Below are 22,595 nucleotides of genomic sequence, written 5' to 3'. Positions count from 1 at the left end.
CAAAGTCAATTAACCATAACTGAGGGGGCGGGATAAAATAATCTCCATGGTAATGAGATGTGCCAATGCTAATACAACTGCATACCAAATATCATTGACCCTCTACTAGTGGTTCCTCATAAACCAACCTAATCACAAGCTAATACATGAAATTAAGCAAAAGTTTCAAAGTCAATAGACCATAACTGAGGGGGTGGGGCCAAATAATCTCCATGGTGATGAGATGTGCCAATACTAATACAACTGGATACCAAAAATATTTGAATTACCACCAGTGGTTCACCATATACTATACCGCCGACACTGGAAACAGCATACCTATGTCTCGTTTTTTGACTCCGTCAAACGAGACAAAAATGAAAGTACAGTAGAAATGTGCTTGCAACCTATAAACATTTGTAGATTTTCAATACCTTTTCTACATTAGAGGTCAAAGTATCTTTCCAAGTACCAACAATAACTACTGGTGGATCAAGATCATCTGATGTCTGGCTGTCAGCAGAATTACTTTTGTCCTCTTCCATTCTACTGTAACAATGGATTGAGTCCATCCATAACTGGAATAAATCTACAAAGAAATAAAATAATCTATCAAGTTATTTCTGTCCTATCTTTTAGTAAAAAAAAAAAGCTCAGGAAACTGAGCTTCCTATTTCAACGCAGAAATTCACAACTGCATGGTAACACTTATCGTTAGGACTATTTTAAATATGTCCGATGTTTGGAAGGTCAAACTTGTTGTGTTTCTAAATGCTTTCAGTAGCTGACTTTGATGATGTTGGTTTTGTTTAGGGAAAGACCATTTAACAAGGGGGGGGGCTTATGGTTTTTTACCATAAAAAAATATTCTGATCCCCAACCTGATAAACAAAAATATTTTGATCAAGCAGGTATGAATTTTTTTTATTTTGAATGCAGATTTTACCCATACCTTGTTGTGTTACATTTTGAAATAAATAGGGAATGTGTTCATGGGACACAGATGATGCCCCCTCTTACATATATAGTTAATCAAAGTGCATGTAAGCACTGAAGGGTAAAAAAAATTGCTTTAATTTATCAGAGGAAGTCAAAATTAAACATTGCATTGTATAAAGCATTGATTGTAGTTGATTCATACATAACCATGAACAAAGGAAGATAACTTCAATTTGAAAAATTACTAGATTAATATTTTGAAGAAAAGAAAAAGTGATGCCACCAAAATTCAAGATCTGTGTTTTGTGGTAATAAGCATTGTGTATAAGTTTCATAACATTCGGTTGATGCAAACTAGAGTTAGAGAACGGAAACCAATTTTGGGATGTACAGACAGACAAGGGTAAAACTTAAATGCCCCCCCCCCCCCCCCTTTTACAGTGGGGGCAAAAAATAATTTGATTGATAAACTTATCAAATTTTAATAAATTGCTTCACCCATCACAGCTGGATATAGCCGCAGAGGTCCAACCAATGGTTTGGGCAAAAATGGACAGAATATTCAAGCTTGATACAGGTCTAAATTAGGATTGTAATTAAATATTTGACACATAATAGGTTTCTAACACAAAATAACTGTCGTCAAAGAACATAGAATTTGTCATATGATTTGAATATATATTGAATCTCTTGCTTTTGTGCAATTCACTGTGCTGTTGGACAATACTTAGTAAATCTGTTATCAGACGTTATACAAAGAATATTAAAGCAATTGTGACACACAATTTTCTCTGAAAATTGACAATTTCTTAAATCTTGAAGAAATATTGTACACCCCAAAAATTATTTGTTCTAACCCCCCCTCCTTTTTTGTCCTCAAAAAATAAAAATTTATTGAAGAAATTTTCTTTTCAATTTCTGATATCTTGAGGATAAAAAAAAAATCTTTCCCTCAAGATATGGTCATAATCTCAATTCAAATTTCCAATGGAGTTTGCAACCATAAAACACCAATTTAAATACATCATAAAAGTATTAAAACATATATAAAAATAATCATAGCTAAAAATTAATATACCTTCATCAGCATTTAATAGTAACTTCTAAAAATAAATTGACAGCTAATCACCTCAAGACAGTACAACATTTCTTTATAACAAATTCATTGTAAGGGAGGTAATTCTTAAGGCTAAAAAAATCTTTACATTATTTAAAAGCAATGTAAGGGAGGTAATTCAAATATAATATTGTAATTATTATCTTTTGAATTTTATTTAATGTTTATTAAATTAAACAAAACAAATTTTATATCCTTAGGACCAAAATTTGGACCAACTAGAAAATACCCCCAACAACCAAACACACAGTTAGATTCAGCATAAGAAAAAAATGTAATTCTTATAGCATGAAAAATTGTAATACTTATAGCAAAATGTCCCAACATATAGAATCAAAGCTATCTCAAAATCAAAATCCAAAAATATTGTTCACTTCAATATACTTGCAAAATATCATGAATCAATAGAATGCTATCCCTTATATAATGCTTCATGGTCCAATATCTATTTCATAGAGATCAAAAGTAATTGTCCATTAAACCAGGAAACCCTTGTTTTCCCCCCTTTTTTTCCCCCAATTCCTAAACATTTTGAGCCATACCCCCCCGCCCCCCCCCTTTCCAAAGCTAATCCTAACCATTCTTTTGTGGTATGGAAACTATTGGTACAATTTCAGAAGATCCATGCACTGTTCCACAAGTTATTGTCTAGAAACCAAATGTCTTCAGACGATGCGACCCCACTGCCGATGATGACAACGACATGATACCAACAGACAAACTGAACATTGAAAATTGCTAATTCAAAGTCACTGGACTATGACCTAGGGGAGAAGGCCTCAAAATATGATTCAACACATGTTTTAAGGACCTCATAGATATATCTGAGACAACTTTTAAAATGTCGAGAAAACAAGAAAAAAAATGAATCCAATAAAATGCTACTTGAACATTTAGAAATCGTTAAGCAGACTTGACAATTCACCTACAGAATAGAAATGTTAAAAGAACCCAACATTAATATGCTACAAAAGCCTGCAAACTGCATAACACATTTGTGTACACGATTTGGCTTTTTCAAGTTGTCTACCTTATAATAGGTTGACAACAACTGACCAGTGATGTATAAATATGACAGATGTGAGTCTGATAAATCTGTCTTTAAAACAAAAGCTATAATTAGCTCTTCAACATTTTGGCATCGAGCAATACTGAAGAGATATTCATTATCCAAGATGGAGGAAGCTAAGAAAAAGTTATAATTTTTTTTTTAATTCTCACTTATCGTATCTCTATGAAATGTTACCTTGTGCTTTTTTGTCGTCAGCTTCATTGAGTTTTGTTACAACGAGATAAATTGAACTAGAGGACAGAAAGGTTTGATGTGTGTGGTAAAATTCTTCAACTCCTGCAAAATCCCACAACAATAATGTGGCATACTCCTCTTTGTCTTGTAAATCAACATTAGATTTAAGCATGGTTTCAATATCATTTTTGCCTGTTCTAATGCTTGATTTCGTTGCTGCGAGGTTACAGGAGGTTCAACTTGAGATTCAGTGGTTACTTGAAGTTCTCTTTTTTTAGGCTGCTGGGTTACTGTCTCTGATTCTTTTGATTCCTCATTACGCTTGTACAGAATGGTTATGAGAGTGTTTTCCTTGGCAGCTTTATGTGCTCCTTTTTCTACTGATGCGTCAATTGTTCCTTTGAATTGTTTCAAGAGTCTTGCATGAATTTCAGTTTCTTCATTCGATCCTATCATAAGAAAATTGCAATTATATAGAAGATATGTGATAAATGTTAAGTTTGATGACATCATATAAGATAAGCAATGAACAGTAGCACAGTAAACTGTCTATCCAATTATTTTTCCAACCATCAATTCTACAAAAATACACATGAAGAGTTATCAAAATTGAAGGAGTTTCTTCAGTTGGTTGTAATATTGATATAACAGATTTGATGAAAACCACAAAACTTGATGCATATTCTACATATACCTTATTATCAATATTTTGCTAAATAAAGTTTCAAACTACTATTGATGATAACTATATCGATATTCCTCAAAATAATAAAAAAGAAACATGCATTAAGAATCATTATATTACCTTAGAAAATTAAACTTGAATCACTATGAGAGAGCATGGTTAAGGTAATAAGGTGGTACCTAACACTACAGGGAGATAACTCTGTAAAATCAACTAAATGTCTTAATCACGTTCTATTGTTTATGAAATATTAAACTTCTCAATGATCAAAATTAGTGTTTGTCAAACTGCTATATATCCAATGAAATTTTTCCGTGAAAGTGATTTGGTTCAAGTTTTTTGAAATTTTTATATTTTTTTTAAACATGTTAAGAGTCAAAGTAAATATTTTGTCAAAATTTTATGAAAATTAAACGAGCCAAATTAATTTTAGTCAAAGTGTTGGGTACCACCTTAATATATAATTTTGAAGGCAAATAGTGAGTTGTAATTTTTAACATCCTTGTCCTCTGGTTTTTAGTTGATAGCTGTCTCATTATATATATGGAAGTTTTTAATGACCTTGACTGGCTATACAGCCCTTGCACGGTCGGCAGTCTCATTGGCAATCATAACACATTTTTATATCCATGTCTTCACATCACTACAAACCAGTAAAAGTCTGAAATGGCCTATATCTGTACTCGACTGTACTGATTTTTACTCGACCAGTCTGAATTGGTCTGAATTTTACTCGACATTACTCGACCCCAGTCTTAACCATACTCGACTGTACTGATTTGTACTTGACCCTTATCTTTGCCATTGAAAATAGTCTGAACTATTACTTGACCAGTCTGAAACAGTCTTAACCCATTCTCGACCTGTACTCGACCTATTTTTTTCAGTCTAAACCATACTCGACCAAAGGTCTGAACAATACTCGACCAGTCTGAACCATACTTGACTAAAAAACCTCTACTTTTTCTAAATTTTAACTGTTAAAATTAATTTCTTTTTAACTGACAAGACAACAGCCACAATAAAATAAAGATATATTATAAAAACAGATTTTTTACATTCTTACATGATTCTCAGATTTATCGAATAGAGATAGTTAAATCAAATTATCTTATATAATAATTTAATTATATTAATTTTAAAGTTTCAGAGTTTTGTTAAAAAAAGATTTTCTTTTACCTAAAAACCACACCTATACTGAGGGTAATTTAACCTTATTAAGGTGCTTCTTGTTTGGCATGTGTTTTTTTTTAAAATTAATTTTCCTAAATTCCTAAATAAAAACTACATAGGTTTCATGGTTACATACAAAAAATGTACAATAGTTATATAATTATCTTTTTACTGAGGTAACAACAGCCAACAAATCACTGAAATTGTTTAACCTTATTTTAGAAATATATCTATTATTATAATTTGGGATATATTATATACAATATATATCAAAAAGGGATAAAAATTAAAGAAATTAATAAAATTGTTCTTCTGATTAGTGGTGAAGTATAAAGTAATACCTCCTGCTTGTGGCAAACTCATGAAAAAGATCACACCTGGTCAGAGAGTATTAAATTCTAAATAACATTCATTCAAAATTGCAACATCCTGTGAAACTTAAATCGCAAGGCCTTTTGAATTCACTAGATAAGTAATACACAAGTTTAAGAAAAATAGGCTTTCTTTTTACCTGTAAAACACACATGTACTGAGGTTATAAAACCTTATTAAAGTGCTTCTTGTATGCCATGTCTTTAATTTTGACAAAAATTATTTAAATTTAATTGAAATAAATTTTTACTGTAACTTTGGAACACATTTCCTTTTTTTACTATGGAAGTTCTATTATCATGATTATATTAAATTCTTGGTTTAACATAACAAAGGTGTCATTTTTTAAATTTATTAAGTTGCTTTATATGCTATTTTATATATTTTAATAAAAAAAATCTTCACTGCATTATTAACTAAACTCAACTGACACCATAAATCTATACGAGGCTTAAGTTAATGGTGAAAATTGTCCAGTAACCATAAAATATATCTGAAACATTCAAAAAATTTTGAATAACATTGAAAATATTAGTCAAAATTCAGTTTTGAGATTATTTGATCAGCTTGTTTTATTTTTATTTTAAAGGTGATATATATGTATGTATATAAGTGTTGATGAATATGGTGATGAAGTTATATTATGTTTCTTGTGAAATTTTGGTTTCAATGCTATATTGAATACATTTTTAATTTCAAATTGTTGTTCAAATTTCTAGCCAGGGGAAATAGCTGTTGTAAAAAACAGTTCCTAAATTGATGAAATACAATAGATAGATATAAAAAAATAGGTCTAGGTTGGTTAAGACTTGGTCGAGTATGGTTCAGACTAGGTCGAGTATGGTTCAGACTAGGTCGAGTATGGTTCAGACTAGGTCGAGCATGGTTCAGACGCGTATAAAATGGTTAAGTACTGGTTGAGTACGGGTCGAGTACAAGTTCAGACTGTTAAGTATGGTTCAGACTACAGTCGAGTATTATCAAGTAAATTTCAGACCAATTCAGACTGGTCGAGTAAAAATCAGTACAGTCGAGTACAGATATAGGCCATTTCAGACTTTTACTGGTTTGTAGTGCATGTTAACAGCATTAACTGTATTGATTTTGAACTTTCAGAATTGATTTATAGCATATTTAGAAGTATAATCAGAGGTACAAAAATTCCACAAAAAACAATAGAAAAGGCACACATTTTTCATGAAGTATCTACCCGGTACATTTTTTATGACTGGAAAACTTCTAATTATCCGTCAACATAAGCTCTTAAAATAGGCACTGAGGTCAAACCAATTGTCGTGCATGCATATGGATGCAAATGTGATGGAAACAATATAATATAACAATGAAGTTGGGTCATATTTTGAAATCAAACCTTCACTTCAGTTACTTTATTCACCTTTTCCGATACCGTTTAAAAGCTTATAACATTAATCATGTTAATGGTACCATTTTTATTGTACCAGATAAAAATCAACAAGCATTCTGTAAGTATTGCATGGCAATATATAGTCCCCTACGTGCTAAAAATTCATTGTATTTGGAACAAAATTCTAACTTGATCTATAACTTGTCATGGTGTAAACTATATAACAAATATCAAGTCAATATCTTCAAGCATGACGAAAAAAAGTGTTGAAAGCTGCATGATTATTTAAGTGAATTTTGCAAGTCCAAGGGCCATAACTCTGAACAAAATCGTCAGACCAGAACAAAATTTTAACTTGATCTGTCACTTGTCATGATAAAACTGTATACCAATTTTCAAATCAATATCTTCAAGAATGACAAAAAAAAAGTGCTGAAAACTAACTATTTGAGTAAATTTTCTAAGTCAAAGGACCACAACTCTGCACAAAATCATTAGACCAGAACAAAATTCGAACTTGATTTGTAACTTGTCATTACACAACAATACACAAAATATCAAATCAATATCTTTAAGCATGAAAAGAAAAAGAGTGGAAAACTGATTTGACAGACAGACGGACGGAGTGCAAACCTTAAGTCCCCTTCGACTTTATAAATATTTTCTTAAGAATAGAGAAAAATTTGTGTTGAAGCTTATAAATCATACCATCTAATTTATTCCATATGCCATCATCAGTCATTGCTTTGCATTTTATTGTATGGATTTCTATTCCATTTGTACTGGTTACATCTGTATTCTCTTCAGAGAACAATCTTTTAATCAATGATGTCTTTCCTGCACCTTTCTTCCCAACTATTACTAAACGTATGTCTCTCTTTTTCTCAGACCCTGACTCAAGTAGTTTGAGGTACAAGGGAACAGACCTTTTGTCAGCCATTAATTTTATTTCAGTTGGAACCATATCATCTACAAAGACATAAAGAGTTTTTTCATAGAGAAGAACATTATAACTTTACTCTATTAAATCAAGTACAAGTATGTCACTATTTCTTTTGTGTGCCTGTTTTCACTATAAGTTAATGTTTGATATTCAATTACAATACATGGCATGGAGTTTTTATTAGAAAATCATATTTATTTACAAATAAAATTCACCTTTCATGCTTTTTAAAATATTTTTGAATAAACCTGTAGTACAAAAATATCAATACTAACATATTTATTTAGCTAAAACAAGAACAATAGTATGATGAATTTCTGAAGGGATTCGTCATGAAAAAGTAAATCTACATTGTAAGTCCGGAGAGAGGTCATAACTGTACAAAATAAATTTTATTACTTTTGAGCACAAAATAAATGGAAGATATCAATACAATGTAAATTCACAAATGTTGCAACCACTTCATGGAAAGAGAACAGAGCGCATAGTCTTAAAACTGAGTGAAAACGAACAAAAATAAGGCAAAATAGAAGAAATTATAGTTTTACATTATAAATTAGTACTTAAACCTTTCATAAAATGCTTAATCAAGAGTTTGATGAATATTAAAAGAAACAAAAGTAAAATAGTTCGTCAAGTTGTATTTTCAATGAAAAAATCAACGTCTTTTCATTTCCATTTTATGTAACAGTTTACACTTCACCGTAGGAAATGGTAAAAAGGAAAAATAATGCATTAGCTTTGACGAAAAATCATTTTCAGCCTGCAGTTATGACAGTCCATTAAGGTTGTAAAATAAGCACCTTTCTCTTGATTTGTCACTCCACTATAAAGGGCAATAACTCCAATATTGAGTCATTGAACAATTTCCACCATATTGTATTAATTGTAGATCATATCTTGCTGATCATTTTTGCATATTTCATTCTCTGTCTATCTATTATAATTTTTAAGATATAAGGCAAAACACAAAAATTTGGTAAAAATTAGTCATCAAAGGGCCAGAACTCTATAGCTAATAAGGAGTTGACTGACAATTTCAACCATTTTACTTATTTGTAGAAAAATATCTAGCTGATCATTTTTACATTTTAAAGTTTCTCTCTATCTATTAAAGTTTTCAAGATAAATAGCAAAAATGAAAAAAATATTGCAAGCCATAGATTAATTGGAAATTTTCAGCTTTATCTTAAAAGGGTTAAAATAGAACAGCCACACACATGGCACACATATCTTTGCTTCAGTTTTTTTAAATACAGTATTTGTCCTTTTAGAATCGATATTCCCTGAGGTTTGAAGTTTGTTTGGTTGATCTTCAATATCATTAATTTGAGCAACTAGGTGAGGTGAGGGGGGTAAACTTTCCGTTATTATTCAGATATTGTAATTATTATTCACTTTGGATGTGTTCCGTACAACGATTTTTTAGTTTTCAAGTGCCTGCGCCAATGTGACCCAGGAATATTTTTATTACAATGTCATTATCACTGTTTTTGCTGTCTAGATCGCCATAATTTTCTCCAGGTCACGTAGGCACACACTATTAAATTTTAAGAAATACAGGCCAAAAATCGTAATTTTTCCTACTTTTGGCGTTTTTGATGCCCTTTCACCCCCTCACCTCACCTAGTTGCTGCAATTAATGGTTTTAAAGTTCAACCAAACAAACTTCAAACCTAAGGGAATATTTCAACATAATAAGTAGTTTTCCAAAACAAAATTTGAAAAATGAGAAAATAGGGGGGCTAAAAAGGGGACTTATTGTACCTTGTCCTTTGAATGTGAATGTGATAATTTCAAACAAATCTATGGCGTGCATGAATTATTTCTTTTAATATTAATTTGATAATTACCTATAACAGTTGTTTCTCCAACCCGAAAGTAAGTCTTAAGTTCCTGCTGGCGGTTATGATGGTGGTGCCACTGGTGGGATACAACTATAAAAGAAATTACATTTTCATGAAGAGTCAAGGTCGTTAAAAACTTCCATTTGTTGTGAAGAGACTTTTACTTCATCCCAATGTGTATACATGTATTACATAATAACATTTATGGTAGTAAAACTAGTAACGTTACTGCACGAAATATGCATTTAAACAATTAATGTCTCTTTCGTGATGATCGAGACCAAAATATTTGAAAATCTAAAACCTAATACACATTGTGAGATTATGAAAATAATAATGTGAGTGCAAATTTCATAATCTAATAAAACTTATAAATTGTTTGTGACATCAAAGTAATATTATACAATGTTATAACAGAGGATATGCATCAATTGAAAGCTAATTTTGGTTGGTATCTGCTCACTAATTTTATACATGTTTTCATCTGAAGAAATAAAGCTCATGAATTATAGCACTAAACTCACCTGGAGTTGGGGCAGGGAGTCTTGTGATCCCATATTCTAATTCTGCAGCCCATTCATGTAAATCTCTGTCTAAAATTTTAAATAAAATGCTCCGCTGGGGCGCAGCTTGATACGACTGCAGAGGTCGAACCCTGAACAGTTGGGGCAAGTATGGACACAACATTCAAGCTTGATACGTACAGCACTGAATTTGGATTGTAATTAAATATTTGACACAGCATAGGTTTCTGACACAGAATGAAAGTGGTCTAAGAACTTAAAAATTTTCAATTTACCTATTCATACATGTGATGGACTGTGAAACTCAGATCAGGAGATTGGGAAATTTTGGTCAGGAGATTAGGACTCAGATCAGGAGGTTTTTAATCGACATTAATTTTGTTGTAAATGTAACCGTGTGCTGTAAAAATGGTCTTTTAAAGTGTGTTTTCTTCAACTTTCCAACCAATTTATTATGTTTATAGTACCCTTGTACTTATAAAGTTTCTCCATCTTTATATTCTACATGTTCAATCTAGCATTGTTTTTTTCCAGTATGTTCTTTAAATTTTTTACTTCATATTCTGTAAAACAATCATTGCAACCAGAACATTTGTTTAGCTGCCTGCAAATAGTTTTTATTTTTTTTTTTTTTTCTCTTGCAAATAGTTTTTATTTGCAAACTCAGAAATTCATTCTATCTGTAAAGTTAGGGTCATAGTTACTATATAAATTTCAATTTAAGCCTTAAAAGGAAGTATAGAATCCTCAAATAATTTTCAAATTATTATTTTTTTATTTGTCCTAAGACATTTAAAATCATTTAATAACCATCCTTTTATGATTATTTGTTCAATTTATATTTTATTTATATTCTTTTAAAAACTTTCATTATTAAAAGGAAAGTAACTTAAAACAGGATAAATCAAGGGAAGTAACCCAATCAATACACAGTTTTTGTTACACAACGGCAGTTAGCCTGAGGTAAAATACCAGTATGTTTGACACCCAAGCTGACAAGTGAAGCCATATAATTATGCATGTTAATTGATTTACAGGTAAAATATAACTTCAGGTAATGTCAGTTACACCAGATGCCTGAGATGTTATGTTGGGCAGAAATTTTTCATTCATGAAAAATTTCATACACGGGATTTTTTCAACGGGAGGGGGGGGAGGAGACCCCTGAAAACAGGATTATTGTACTCCCGTCGGGAGGTTCACATGTATGCCTATTCAAACCATATCATTATTATTTGCTTTTATATATAAATCAGAAATAACCAATTTAAAATGGAAAATGTTAAAGAAAAAAAAGGAAAAAAAAAAATCCCCCCCCCCAATTTTTTGAACCCCCTTATGATTCATCGCCCCCAAACTCAATCCCAGCTTTCCCTTTGTGGTATGGTACCTTGCAGTACAATTTCAGAGAGATTCATACACTTGAACACAAGTTATTGTCTGGAAACTAGAAAAATGCTTGTTTTTTGGCCCCTTTTTGGCCCCAAATTCCTAAACGTTTAGGGCAATTACCCCCAAACTCAATTCCAGCTTTCCCTTTGTGATATGGAACCTTGCAGTACAATTTCATAAAGATCCATACACTTACACACAAGTTATTGTCCTGAAACTAGAAAAATGCATGTTTTTTTGCCCTTTTATGGCCCCTTATTACTCAAATTTTGAGGGAAAACCCCCAAAATCAATCCCAGCCTTCCCTTTGTGATATGGAATTTTGTAGTACAATTTCATATAGATCCATACAGTTACAAACAAGTTATTGTCATGAAACTAGAAAAATGCTTGTTTTTTGCCCCTTTTTGGCCCCTAATTCCTAATATTTGGAGGAAATTACCCCAAAAATCAATCCCAGTATTCCCTTTGTGATATGGAACCTTGTAGTACAATTTCATAAAGATCCATACACTTACAAACAAGTTATTGTCATGAAACTAGAAAAATGCTTGTTTTTTGCCCCTTTTTGGCCCCTAATTCCTAAAATTTGGAGACAATTACCCCCAAAATCAATCCCAGCATTCCCTTTGTGATATGGAACCTTGTGGTACAATGTCAGAGAGATCCGTACACTTACACACAAGTTATGTCTGGAAGTTACAAAAATGCTTATTTTTGGCCCCTTTTGGCCCCTAATTCCTTAACTGTTAGTACCATAACCCCCAAAATCAATCCCCACCTTCCTTTTGTGGTATTGAACCTTATGGTAAAATTTCAATGAGATCCATTCACTTAAACTAAAGTTAGAGTGCGAAAACTAATGTGTATTCGGACGACGACGCCGGACGACGACGACGACGACGACGACGACGCCAACGTCATACCAATATACGACCACAAAAATTTTTTTGCGGTCGTATAAAAATTATCCATATATATACTTGGTATCTTAGTTGTTAACAATCTTAGGAAAATTATTGATTATGTTTTGAAGTAACATGAACAATTACGATATAAAAATAAGTAGATGTGGTATGCTTGCCAATGAGGGAAATATCCACCAAAGTTCAAATGACAAAGATTCATGGGAGATATTCTAATTTCTTTTCAATATGCTAGTAGATCAAGTTTGTGATGACATACTTTACATACATACACATTTTTGCAGCAGGAAGACATGTCACACTACCTGGACTAATTATTCGGACTCCGATCCAACCAGTCTTTGCTATTGCTTCTTAATGCTGTGTGCTTAGTGGAGAAACAGCAAATATCAATTTTAAAGTCTTTGGTTTGACCTGGCCAGGTTCAAACCCACAACCTCCCACATTTGAAAATAAAAAGTATTTGAGACAACACACAACCACAAGAAAACGAGATTGACAATTTGTATTTGAAATATTTGAAGAAAATTCACTTACCACTGTACAGAGCTGATGGATCTTTGTTCCATTTAGGATCTTTGCCATCAGAGGTTGTAACTTTAAGTACTTTTTTCTTTGCCAGAAGATATAACAGTTTGTTGACAGATTTTCTGGATTTTCCAATGCCACTTTTTTGAGCGACATCTTTAGGCTTTAGATTCATGTTTGGTTCAACAAATACAGAAATTATTTTCTTTAGGTTTTCTATAATGAATAAAAAACTGTTAGTTAAATGTATCATATCCATGATTGCTGGCAAATCTGATTGATATACATATCTTGTGTCCACGATACGCTTATTACAAGGATCTTACAAAATTCTGGTATTCTTTTTGTTCTATAGCTATTATTAAATCAATCAATGAAATTTTCACCTTTAAATTTATAAAGTGTGTTTCATTATAGTTTCATTTTAGTTCTACAGAACACTTGTAATATTCATTTTAACAATGAAAAGAGTTATTTCCCTTAGACTGTTGTATTGTTAGCAGTCATGAATAAAAAAAAAATTAAAAAAAATATTTGGAACTATTATTATAGTTTAAATATAATCATGTTTATAGAAACATTTACCAAACTGTCTAAATATAATTGAAGGTTTTCAGGCTAACAAGAAGGTTTAGTATATAACTGGCACTAGTCAAAATTAAAAATGAACAGGGTTCATAAAAAATTGTCAATTTCCTCATGGAATGTACATGGCCGTAAGCTTGGGGATAAGATGAAAGACCCAATGTTTCTGGATTTTTTAAATAAAGATATAAATATACTTTTAGAAACCTGGAAGGGGGGATCAGAAGATTTTAAAATTGAAGGCTATAACATTATCTCTAAAATACGCAAGAAAACAAAAAAAGCCAAAAGACATAGTGGAGGCATTATAGTCACGATTAAAAAACAATTTTACAAGGGGATTTCTTATCTTAAAGATGCTACGTCATCCCAGAATAGATTATGGTTAAAGCTTGTATTTCTTTGGACTTAATCAAGATATATATCTTTGTGCTGTTTATATTCCCCCTTTTTCATCAGCACATTATGATAGTGACTTAGAAAATCTTGAAAATGAAATTAGTTAATTTTCTATTGAAGGACAAATTATTTTAATTGGGGATTTTAATTCTAGAACTGCAATGAAAGCAGATTACATAGAAAATGACTCAGATGAAATAAATAATTTTGATGGTATTGACCTTCTTCCAGAGAGCTATATAACTGATATTGAAATCAGAAGAGTAAACCAAGATAACACTTTGAATACATTTGGGAATAAATTACTTGAATTATGTTCATCCTCAAGGCTACGTATACTCAATGGCCGTTTTTTGGGAGATTCCATAGGATATTTTACTTATATGTGTAATACTGGGTTCAGTACAGTTGATTATGTCATTGCAAGTGAGAGTCTCCTGCCTGAGGTAAAATACTTTAAAACAAATGACTTTACAAATTTATCAGATCATGTTCAAATAAACTTATATATGAATTGTTCTATTATATCAGATACATGTATGAAGAAATGTCTAGATGAAAAGAGATGGCATTTGATTAAACCATACAAATGGACAGAATTGTCATTTTCAAAACTAATTGATGTTCTATCAACAGAAAATGTTAGAAAGGAAATTTTAGATTTAGAGATGCAACATTTTGATAGCAATAAACTAGGCATTGATGGTGCAACTGAAAAACTTACAAAAATTTTACAAACTATTGCAGAAAATACATGTAAAGGCATATCTAACATTTGTCTAAACCAACTAAAAAGAAAAAGAAAAAAATTAAACAAGTATGGTAAGATAATACAGTATATGAAACAAAAAGCAAATAAACTATATACTAAAATTAAACAAGTATGGTAATTTAAAAAATAATCAAAAAAAATATTGGAATGTTCTAAAGGCAATAAAAAAGAAACCAAATATTGAAGAAGATATTCCTGAAATTTTAATGCATGAAAATAAAATCATAAAACATTTTCAGGATCAGGGTACACCAGCATCATATGATATACCCTTTGTAAATAAACAGGAACGTGAATTAAACATTCTAGAGGATAATATTGAATTGAATATGGAAACTGATGCACCAATACACCAGTTTCACATTTAACTGCACATGTCTAATCTAATTAGCCAAACTATGAAATCACGCGATAATTTTCGAGAGTTCATCAACTGGGGGCTAACGGTTGATAAGCAGTGACCATGCAGACTTGGGAAAAAAAATCATCTGATTAAATGTTTGCGTTTACATGTCAAAGCAACATGAGCATCATTTGAATCAAAATATAAAAATTATATTGACGAGACAACTTTATTAACAATGACACATTTAAAGATTTTAAAACGGACTACTGCTGTGTTATTGGTTGCGGTAATATACGATCTGATATGCCGCCTAGCTTTAATTGTACCTTTAATTGTCACAAATTCACGCTGAGGTCGTTCACTTAACGGGAAGAATAAATTAGATAAATAAGCGGGGCTCACTTCATATACATAGTATTAGGTCATAAATTAAGAAGTCAATTAACACCTTAGCCATGTGGAATCCTCGTTTTACCTTGTACAATCTCACCAGGTGACAATTTATAAAAACGTACCCTTATCTATACATACAGTTACTGATAAAGGGCGACTATTTGATTGATTTATTCAACTTTTGTACACAATTATTTCCTGCGTCCTGCAGATTATTCTTTTCCATCCTGCCTGGTCATACTTATTTATTTTTAACTCCTACTAGAATAATAATTTTCTAAACACCCCCCCCCCCCCCCCCCTAAAAATCAAATGGTCATCCCCTTATACAGATATTTAAAATGTTAACCCTAGTACCTAATTTATACTTACTTAGCATGGCCAGTACGGACCTTAATGCCACTGGGAATATTTTAATAATTTAGGAGGGGGGTCATTCAGCAATTTGATCTTTTTTTATGGCAAAGCGTGGTAAATATAGGATATTAAATTAATTTTAATGGCATTAAAATTGATAAAGTTGAAAATATGTAGAAAATTACTCTGGTTGCTGGGACTGAACCTGTGCATAGACGAAGTCGATCATGAACATAGCTTAGAAATTAAAATGGTATTGAATGCAATTGTATTATAGTCTGATGTTTGAAATTAAAGATAAACCTGTATTTCTGATACGTATTTTAAAACTGCTTTTATATCTCTCTTCATTATCATGGCCGTTTGAAATATAACTGACGCAGAAATATTTGAAACAAATGTACATTCAAATAAGAGGATGTGGTATGAGTGCCAATGAGACAACTCTCAATCCAAGTCACAATGCATAAGAAGTTAACAATTATAGATCACAGTACCGTCTTCAACACGGAGCTGAGGCCCTGTCTACTACATGTCAATATTTTCTGTTGGTATTCTGAAAGCATTTTATAAGAGCTATATCTTCCCACATTTTTTTTTTATATTCTATCATTCATTTTACCTTCAAATATTCATATAATGATACCTTTAAATTTTTCTCTGTATAGTCCATACAACATGTTTCATATTTTTACAGCCTGTAGCTTAAAAACAAAACTCGGTGACCTATCATTGTGTTTTTCATATTTTTAACATATCACAATATATACTACATTTTTGACAAAGGATATAAGGACAATCAATTTTGGTTTACACTTCCATACTACAGTATTACTACTATTAGTGGACATTTCGATTATTTAGTAATGATGGTAACTTGTCCTTGTACCCATAAAATTTCACGTAAAAGCCACCATAATAGTAACCTGTTTTTTTTTTAAAGAAAATTAAAAGGGCGAGTCTATGATACTAAACTTATATGTAGGCCGTAACCCCTTTACATGCATGTCACAAGCCGAAGATGCAAAAAAATATTTCAGAAAAACTGCGAATTGATACTGAAACAGAACTGAAATTAAATGTATTTTCTTTTTATCAAATACTTTTCTCTTTTTCAAGAAAAATCAAACTGATATACTGCAATGTACATAGTGCAGTAAGCAAAAGAAAGCAATTACAAGATTAATACTTTTTTAAAAACCATTTTACTAATATTAAAACACAACTGGTAGCAACAAGATGACTTATTTTCAGGTTTGAATTGTTTTGTGTCGGGACCTTTTAGAGCTTACTATTCGGTATGAATTTTTTCATTGTAGAGGGCTGTATGGTGATATATAGTTGCTTTCATCTGTCATTTGGGTCTGGTGGATAGTTGTCTCGTTTGCAATCATACCACATCTTTTTATTTTAAATTTGTTAATCAAATAAACGATTATTAATATCTTAAACTTAAATAATCTCAAGCATACACCATGAGAGAGAGATGTGTATTATTAGTTGATTTATTATTGTGTTGCTAAATATCAGAGTCAATTTGATGTAGCCCCCTGTCACGTATGATATCGTTAATTATCGCGGGATTTAAACTCAAACGCGCATAGGATTTCCAGATCAGCGTTGATAAGTCGCTTATGTGAAACTGGTCTATTACATTTGCCGAGGTAAAACTGGTCATTTCAAACCTTAAAGTAAACAAATCAGCAGGTCCAGATAGAATTGTGAATGAAATACTCAAACATTAACAACCTGTGATAATTAATTCTATTGTAAAAGTTTTTAATTTGATTTTAAAGACAGATAATTATCCAGATTCATGGAAATTATCTTTCATGATCCCTTTACATAAAAAAGGTGACAAGTTAGACCCTAATAATTATCGAGGAATTTCTCTTATAAGTAATCTACCAAAAATTTGTAATGCCATATTGGTTTCAGAGAAAATCACAGAACAGCTGATAGCATCTTTTTATTGAAGTCCTTGATTAATAAATATCTACATAAAGAGAAAAAAAAAGATTTATGCCTGCTTTATAGATCTGAAAAAGGCTTTTGATTCAGTATGGAGAACTGCTTTATTTTATAAATTATGCAAAATGGGAGTTGGCAGGTCTTTTTACAGAGTAATAAAACAACAATACTTAAATACTAAATCATCTTTGAAATACAAAGATTATGTATCAGAATTTTTTAATATTGCTAGAGGTATTAAACAAGGAGACACCCTGAGCCCCACCTTATTTAATGTCTTCATAAATGATATTGTAAAAAATTTTGAGGGAAATGATTCAAGTCCCCTTAAGCTTTATAAATAGTAAGGTGGGATGCCTCCTTTTTGAGGATGATCTTTTGATCCTGTCAGAATTGAATGAGGGTCTTCAAAACAGTTTAAATAATGTTAAATTATATTGCAACAAATGGCAACTCTCTTTAAATACAAACAAAACAAAATCCATGATTTTCAGTCAGTCCAAACAAAATGGTGAAACATCACATATTTACTATGAGAATGAAGCCATAGAGAGCGTATCAGAATATTCATTTTTGGGAATGTTGATAAAATGTAATGGAAATTTATCACAAAGTACTTCATGTACTTTAGAGCTGACAAAAAAGGAAAAAAAAAGTATTTTTTGCAATAAAATCCTATACTAAATCATTGAATAATCTACCTATAAAAGTAGCAAATAATCTTTTTGATTCTTTAGTAAAACCAATTATGACCTATAATTCAGAAGTAACATATTTGGATACATATATTTCTTTTCATAGAGCCAAAAACTGAGCCTTATCTTCAGAAAACAAATTAATCAACTTGATTTTACAGACAAAACCCCCTATTGAAAATATGCATCTTAAAATTTGTAAATCTACTCTAGGAATAAGAAAAATGATGCATCCAATTTAGGAGCAAGAGTTGAATTAGGAAGATTGCCTATAGAATGTTTTATTAAAACACAAGCCCTTTTATATTTAGCTAGACTATATAATAATAATATTAATCCATTGATAAAGGAAGCTTTTTCTCTAGCACAGTCTCTAGATTTGACTGGAACTTATTCATGGTATACATATGCAAAAAAATATTGTTGAAGAGACTAATATTGACCTTAATATTCTTTCTAAATGTAAGGACATAAAAGATGTAAATAAAATAAAAAAACGATATAAAGTTAAAAATGAACTAGAGGCTCTCTAAAGCCTGTGTCGCTCACCTGTATTTACTGATGCTTTGGAAATCATGTAAAATAAGGTTAAAATCATAATTAATAGTATTAGATATTAGATATTATAATGATATCTAAGATAATAACAAAAAACTGCAAAATTTTTGTAAAATTACTAACTCAGGGGCAGCAACCCAAAACACAACAGGTTGTCGGATTCGTCTGAAAATTTCAGGGCAGATAAATCTAAATCTGATAAACATTTTTGTAACCTGTCAGATTTGCTCTAAATGCTTTAGTTTCAGAGATATAAACCAAAAACTGCATTTTACCCCTATGTTCTATTTTTAACCAAGTCGGCCATGATGGTTGGAAGGTGGGGTCATCGGACAAATTAAACTAGATACCCTAATAATGATTATGGCCAAGTATGGTTAAATTTGTCTCAGTAGTTTCAGAGAAGAAGATTTTTGTAAAAGATTACAAAAATTTACAAAAAATTGTTAAAAATTGACTATTAAGGGCAATAACTCCTAAAGGGGTCGATTGACAATTTTGGTCATGACAACTTATTTGTTGATCTTACTTTGCTGCACATTATTGCTGTTTACAGTTTATCTCTATCTATAATAATATTCAAGATAATAACCAAAAACTGCAAAATTTCCTTAAAATTACCAATTCAGGGGCAGCAACCCAACAACAGGTTGTCAGATTTTTCTGAAAATTTCAGGGCAGATAGATCTTGACCTGATAATTAGTTTTACCCAATGTCAGATTTACTCTAAATGCTTTGGTTTCAGAGATATAAGCCAAAATCTACATTTTACCCTTATGTTCTATTTTTAGCCATGGTGGCCATCTTGGTTGGTTGGCCGGGTCATCGGACACATTTTTTAAACTAGATACCCTAATGATGATTGTGGCAAAGTTTGGTTAAATTTGGCCCAGTGGTTTCAGAGGAGAAGATGTTGTAAAAAGCTAACCACGAGGGACGCCGACGACGGACGCCAAGTGATGAGTAAAGCTCACTTGGCCCATCGGGCCAGGTGAGCTAAAAATAGATATGAAGATTTAATTGAAACTAAATTTGAAAACATTGATGATAAAAGTAAATTTTATCTATATAAAAACTTAAAAAGGATATTGCAAACTAGAATCTTATCTAAATATATCTAATTTTCAGATAAGGAGATTGATCACTAAATTTAGACTAAGTGATCACTCCCTCTTAATTGAAAAGGGGAGAATATTTTAAAATCCCAAGAGAGGAACGACTTTGTCATAAATGTAAAATACTAGAAGTGAGAAACATTTTTTACTCTATTGTGATTATAATAAAACACTAAGAAATGCCTTTTTTGAACACATATGTACTGAAAATAATAACTTTAATAATTTAAATGAAGAAGAAAAAATTCATTATTTACTAAATCCATCAAAACCTTTACAAACAAATAAGTTAGGATCCTTCTTGAAAAAGTCATTAGAACTGAGGGCAGGGGACTCTTAACAGCTTGTTTGTTTTTATAAATTTTAATGCTGTTTTTATTGTGTTTGTTTGATATGTATGTATATATGTTTATTGTGTTAATACATGTTGGTCACAAACTGTAAAGTTTATACGACAATAAAATATTTGATTGATTGATTGAATTATAACAAAACCAGAGGATTCCAAAAGGTCTCTTGAACAGAAAATAGAATGGAGCATGACTCAGATTGATAGCTTGACTGAATATATAGGAATGCTACTTTATGTTATTCCCTTACTTCATGTCATATTGGTCCTATTAAAAAAAAATAAAAAAAGTATTTCAAATTTTTTAATTTGCAGAATCAAATTTTATATCAACACACTTTATTGAAACATTGCATTTTTGATATAGTATATCATCTAAGTTCATATCATCATGATCATGGACGATATACAATCAAACTATAGTTTGTTTAGGAAAAAAAGAAAAATATTGTTTCCACCAAGAAAAACCAACAATTAAGATAAATTGTTAAAATTTCATTATTTTGCTATTGTACATTGTTGTAAAACATCAGCTGATCACACACAATATATAGCTCTTTTGAACTTCACTGTGTTCAGTCAAAAACAGCTTCATTCTGTGAAAGGTTATATTTAACAGTATTACTATAAATGACTTTGATGGCTAGCCTCAGTTGACAATGTTTTCTCAGGGTAACAATCTGCTCTATCACCCTCTCAGCTATGTGTTATTTTTACAGTATCAATATACAGTAAGTCTGATAAACTACAAACTTTGCTCAGATATTACTACTGTTGCCCTTAATAACGTACACCAAAAGGACTACCTTGCATCAGCTTTAATGCTACATCTTTTACTTGACTGAGACCTACCTAGTGTAGGTTTTGATCTTTGATCAATTTCTGTATCTTGATGACAATTGACAGGTGCTGAAGTTTCTAGATTAATATGGCCAGCAGCTGAAAAAAAATCAACAAATAAATTTAGAAATTATTGCGTGCATTTATCATTGCGATTTTTGAAGAACGAACAAAAATGTAACATTATAGTGACTTGAGTTTCACCAGTATCACTCAGATTAAAATTCTACCTTGACATCTAAGTTTGTATTTAGCCTAGAATATACCTATTTAGCCATGAGAATTGAAAGGTCAGGTTATCCGGAGTTGATAAATTTGGCTTCATGCCATTTACCTTGTTTAAAATTAAGGTCACTCTATTGTTATTGTGATATTGTTAAAGTACAAAAGAACCCTATATTCTGACCTATACTTAAACTTTGTGCATCTTGAGTTTCTTGTTCGAAATCTGTTAAAGTTAAATTTTTTTGGTTATTTTAGGCCTTTTAATTGCATTTTACTTTACATACATGTTTTACAAATTAATTTGTAAATATAAATTCCTTTATCAACAGGGTCTTAAAATTGAATGGTTATAAATCTTTCATTTTTCACTGCCTTTGTTTCAAGTTAGGACATTTTTTTTAACAAATTGAAAAAAATATAACTTTTTACTTCTTTTCATAAAAGAATTTCAATATGCGCATTGAAGGTTAAAATAATCATAATGTGAACAAGAATGAAGAAAACATCCGGGTCCCAAAAAAACATCATCAACCAGGATATAAAATTCCAAATAATATTTTTTTTTATACCAATATTAGTTCATATAAAATAAACTTAAAGATTATATTGATTCATATTAAATTGAAATTTCATGTCACTGTTTAGCATGTTTAGGTCATGCCCCCACAGAAAATCAATAAATATTACAGTACAATGTACTCTGAGCACAAACACATAAGATCACTGTGAAATAGACTTCTAGGGCAGGAGCAAAGAAAATGTGAGTGATATATCCTTGACCTGCATAATGTTTGGTCATTTTGAAATTTGCAAGTGTGGTAAAAGAAACCACTTTAAAAAAATTATTGTTTATGTGAATAGAATTTGATTTTCATACAGATGATAGTACCCAATGAAAACTGAAAACAATATATATAGCAAATCCATTTTAGGTAAATGTAAAATATAAAAA

General features: G+C 31.0%; 2 protein-coding genes across 5 annotated transcripts in view; both read right to left on the bottom strand.

Annotated features, from left to right (window-relative positions):
* LOC127712726 (uncharacterized) overlaps window positions 1-22,595 on the bottom strand; it is a 202,813-nt gene that overhangs the window by 70,273 nt on the left and 109,945 nt on the right. The window lies entirely within an intron of this gene.
* The window catches only part of LOC127712721 (leucine-rich repeat serine/threonine-protein kinase 2-like), a 54,119-nt gene that overhangs the window by 19,788 nt on the left and 11,736 nt on the right, over window positions 1-22,595 (bottom strand). For 2 of the 3 annotated variants that reach the window (XM_052219324.1, XM_052219325.1), the window contains exons 1-2: window positions 3,282-3,599; window positions 414-568 (exon numbers count right to left, since the gene is read on the bottom strand). In XM_052219324.1, the coding sequence (XP_052075284.1) occupies window positions 414-568; window positions 3,282-3,453 (327 nt within the window). In that variant the 5' untranslated portion in view covers window positions 3,454-3,599. Of the gene's footprint in view, window positions 1-413; window positions 569-3,281; window positions 3,731-7,585; window positions 7,847-9,673; window positions 9,758-10,191; window positions 10,261-13,046; window positions 13,254-21,430; window positions 21,518-22,595 lie in introns of those variants that run through there. The other variant, XM_052219326.1, reaches the window with a different exon arrangement.

Source organism: Mytilus californianus, unplaced genomic scaffold, assembly GCF_021869535.1.
Source record: "Mytilus californianus isolate M0D057914Y unplaced genomic scaffold, xbMytCali1.0.p SCAF_8, whole genome shotgun sequence".
NCBI lineage: Eukaryota > Metazoa > Mollusca > Bivalvia > Mytilida > Mytilidae > Mytilus > Mytilus californianus.
The sequence above is the reverse complement of the archived record's forward strand: the minus strand, read 5'-3'. Positions and strand labels throughout refer to the sequence as shown.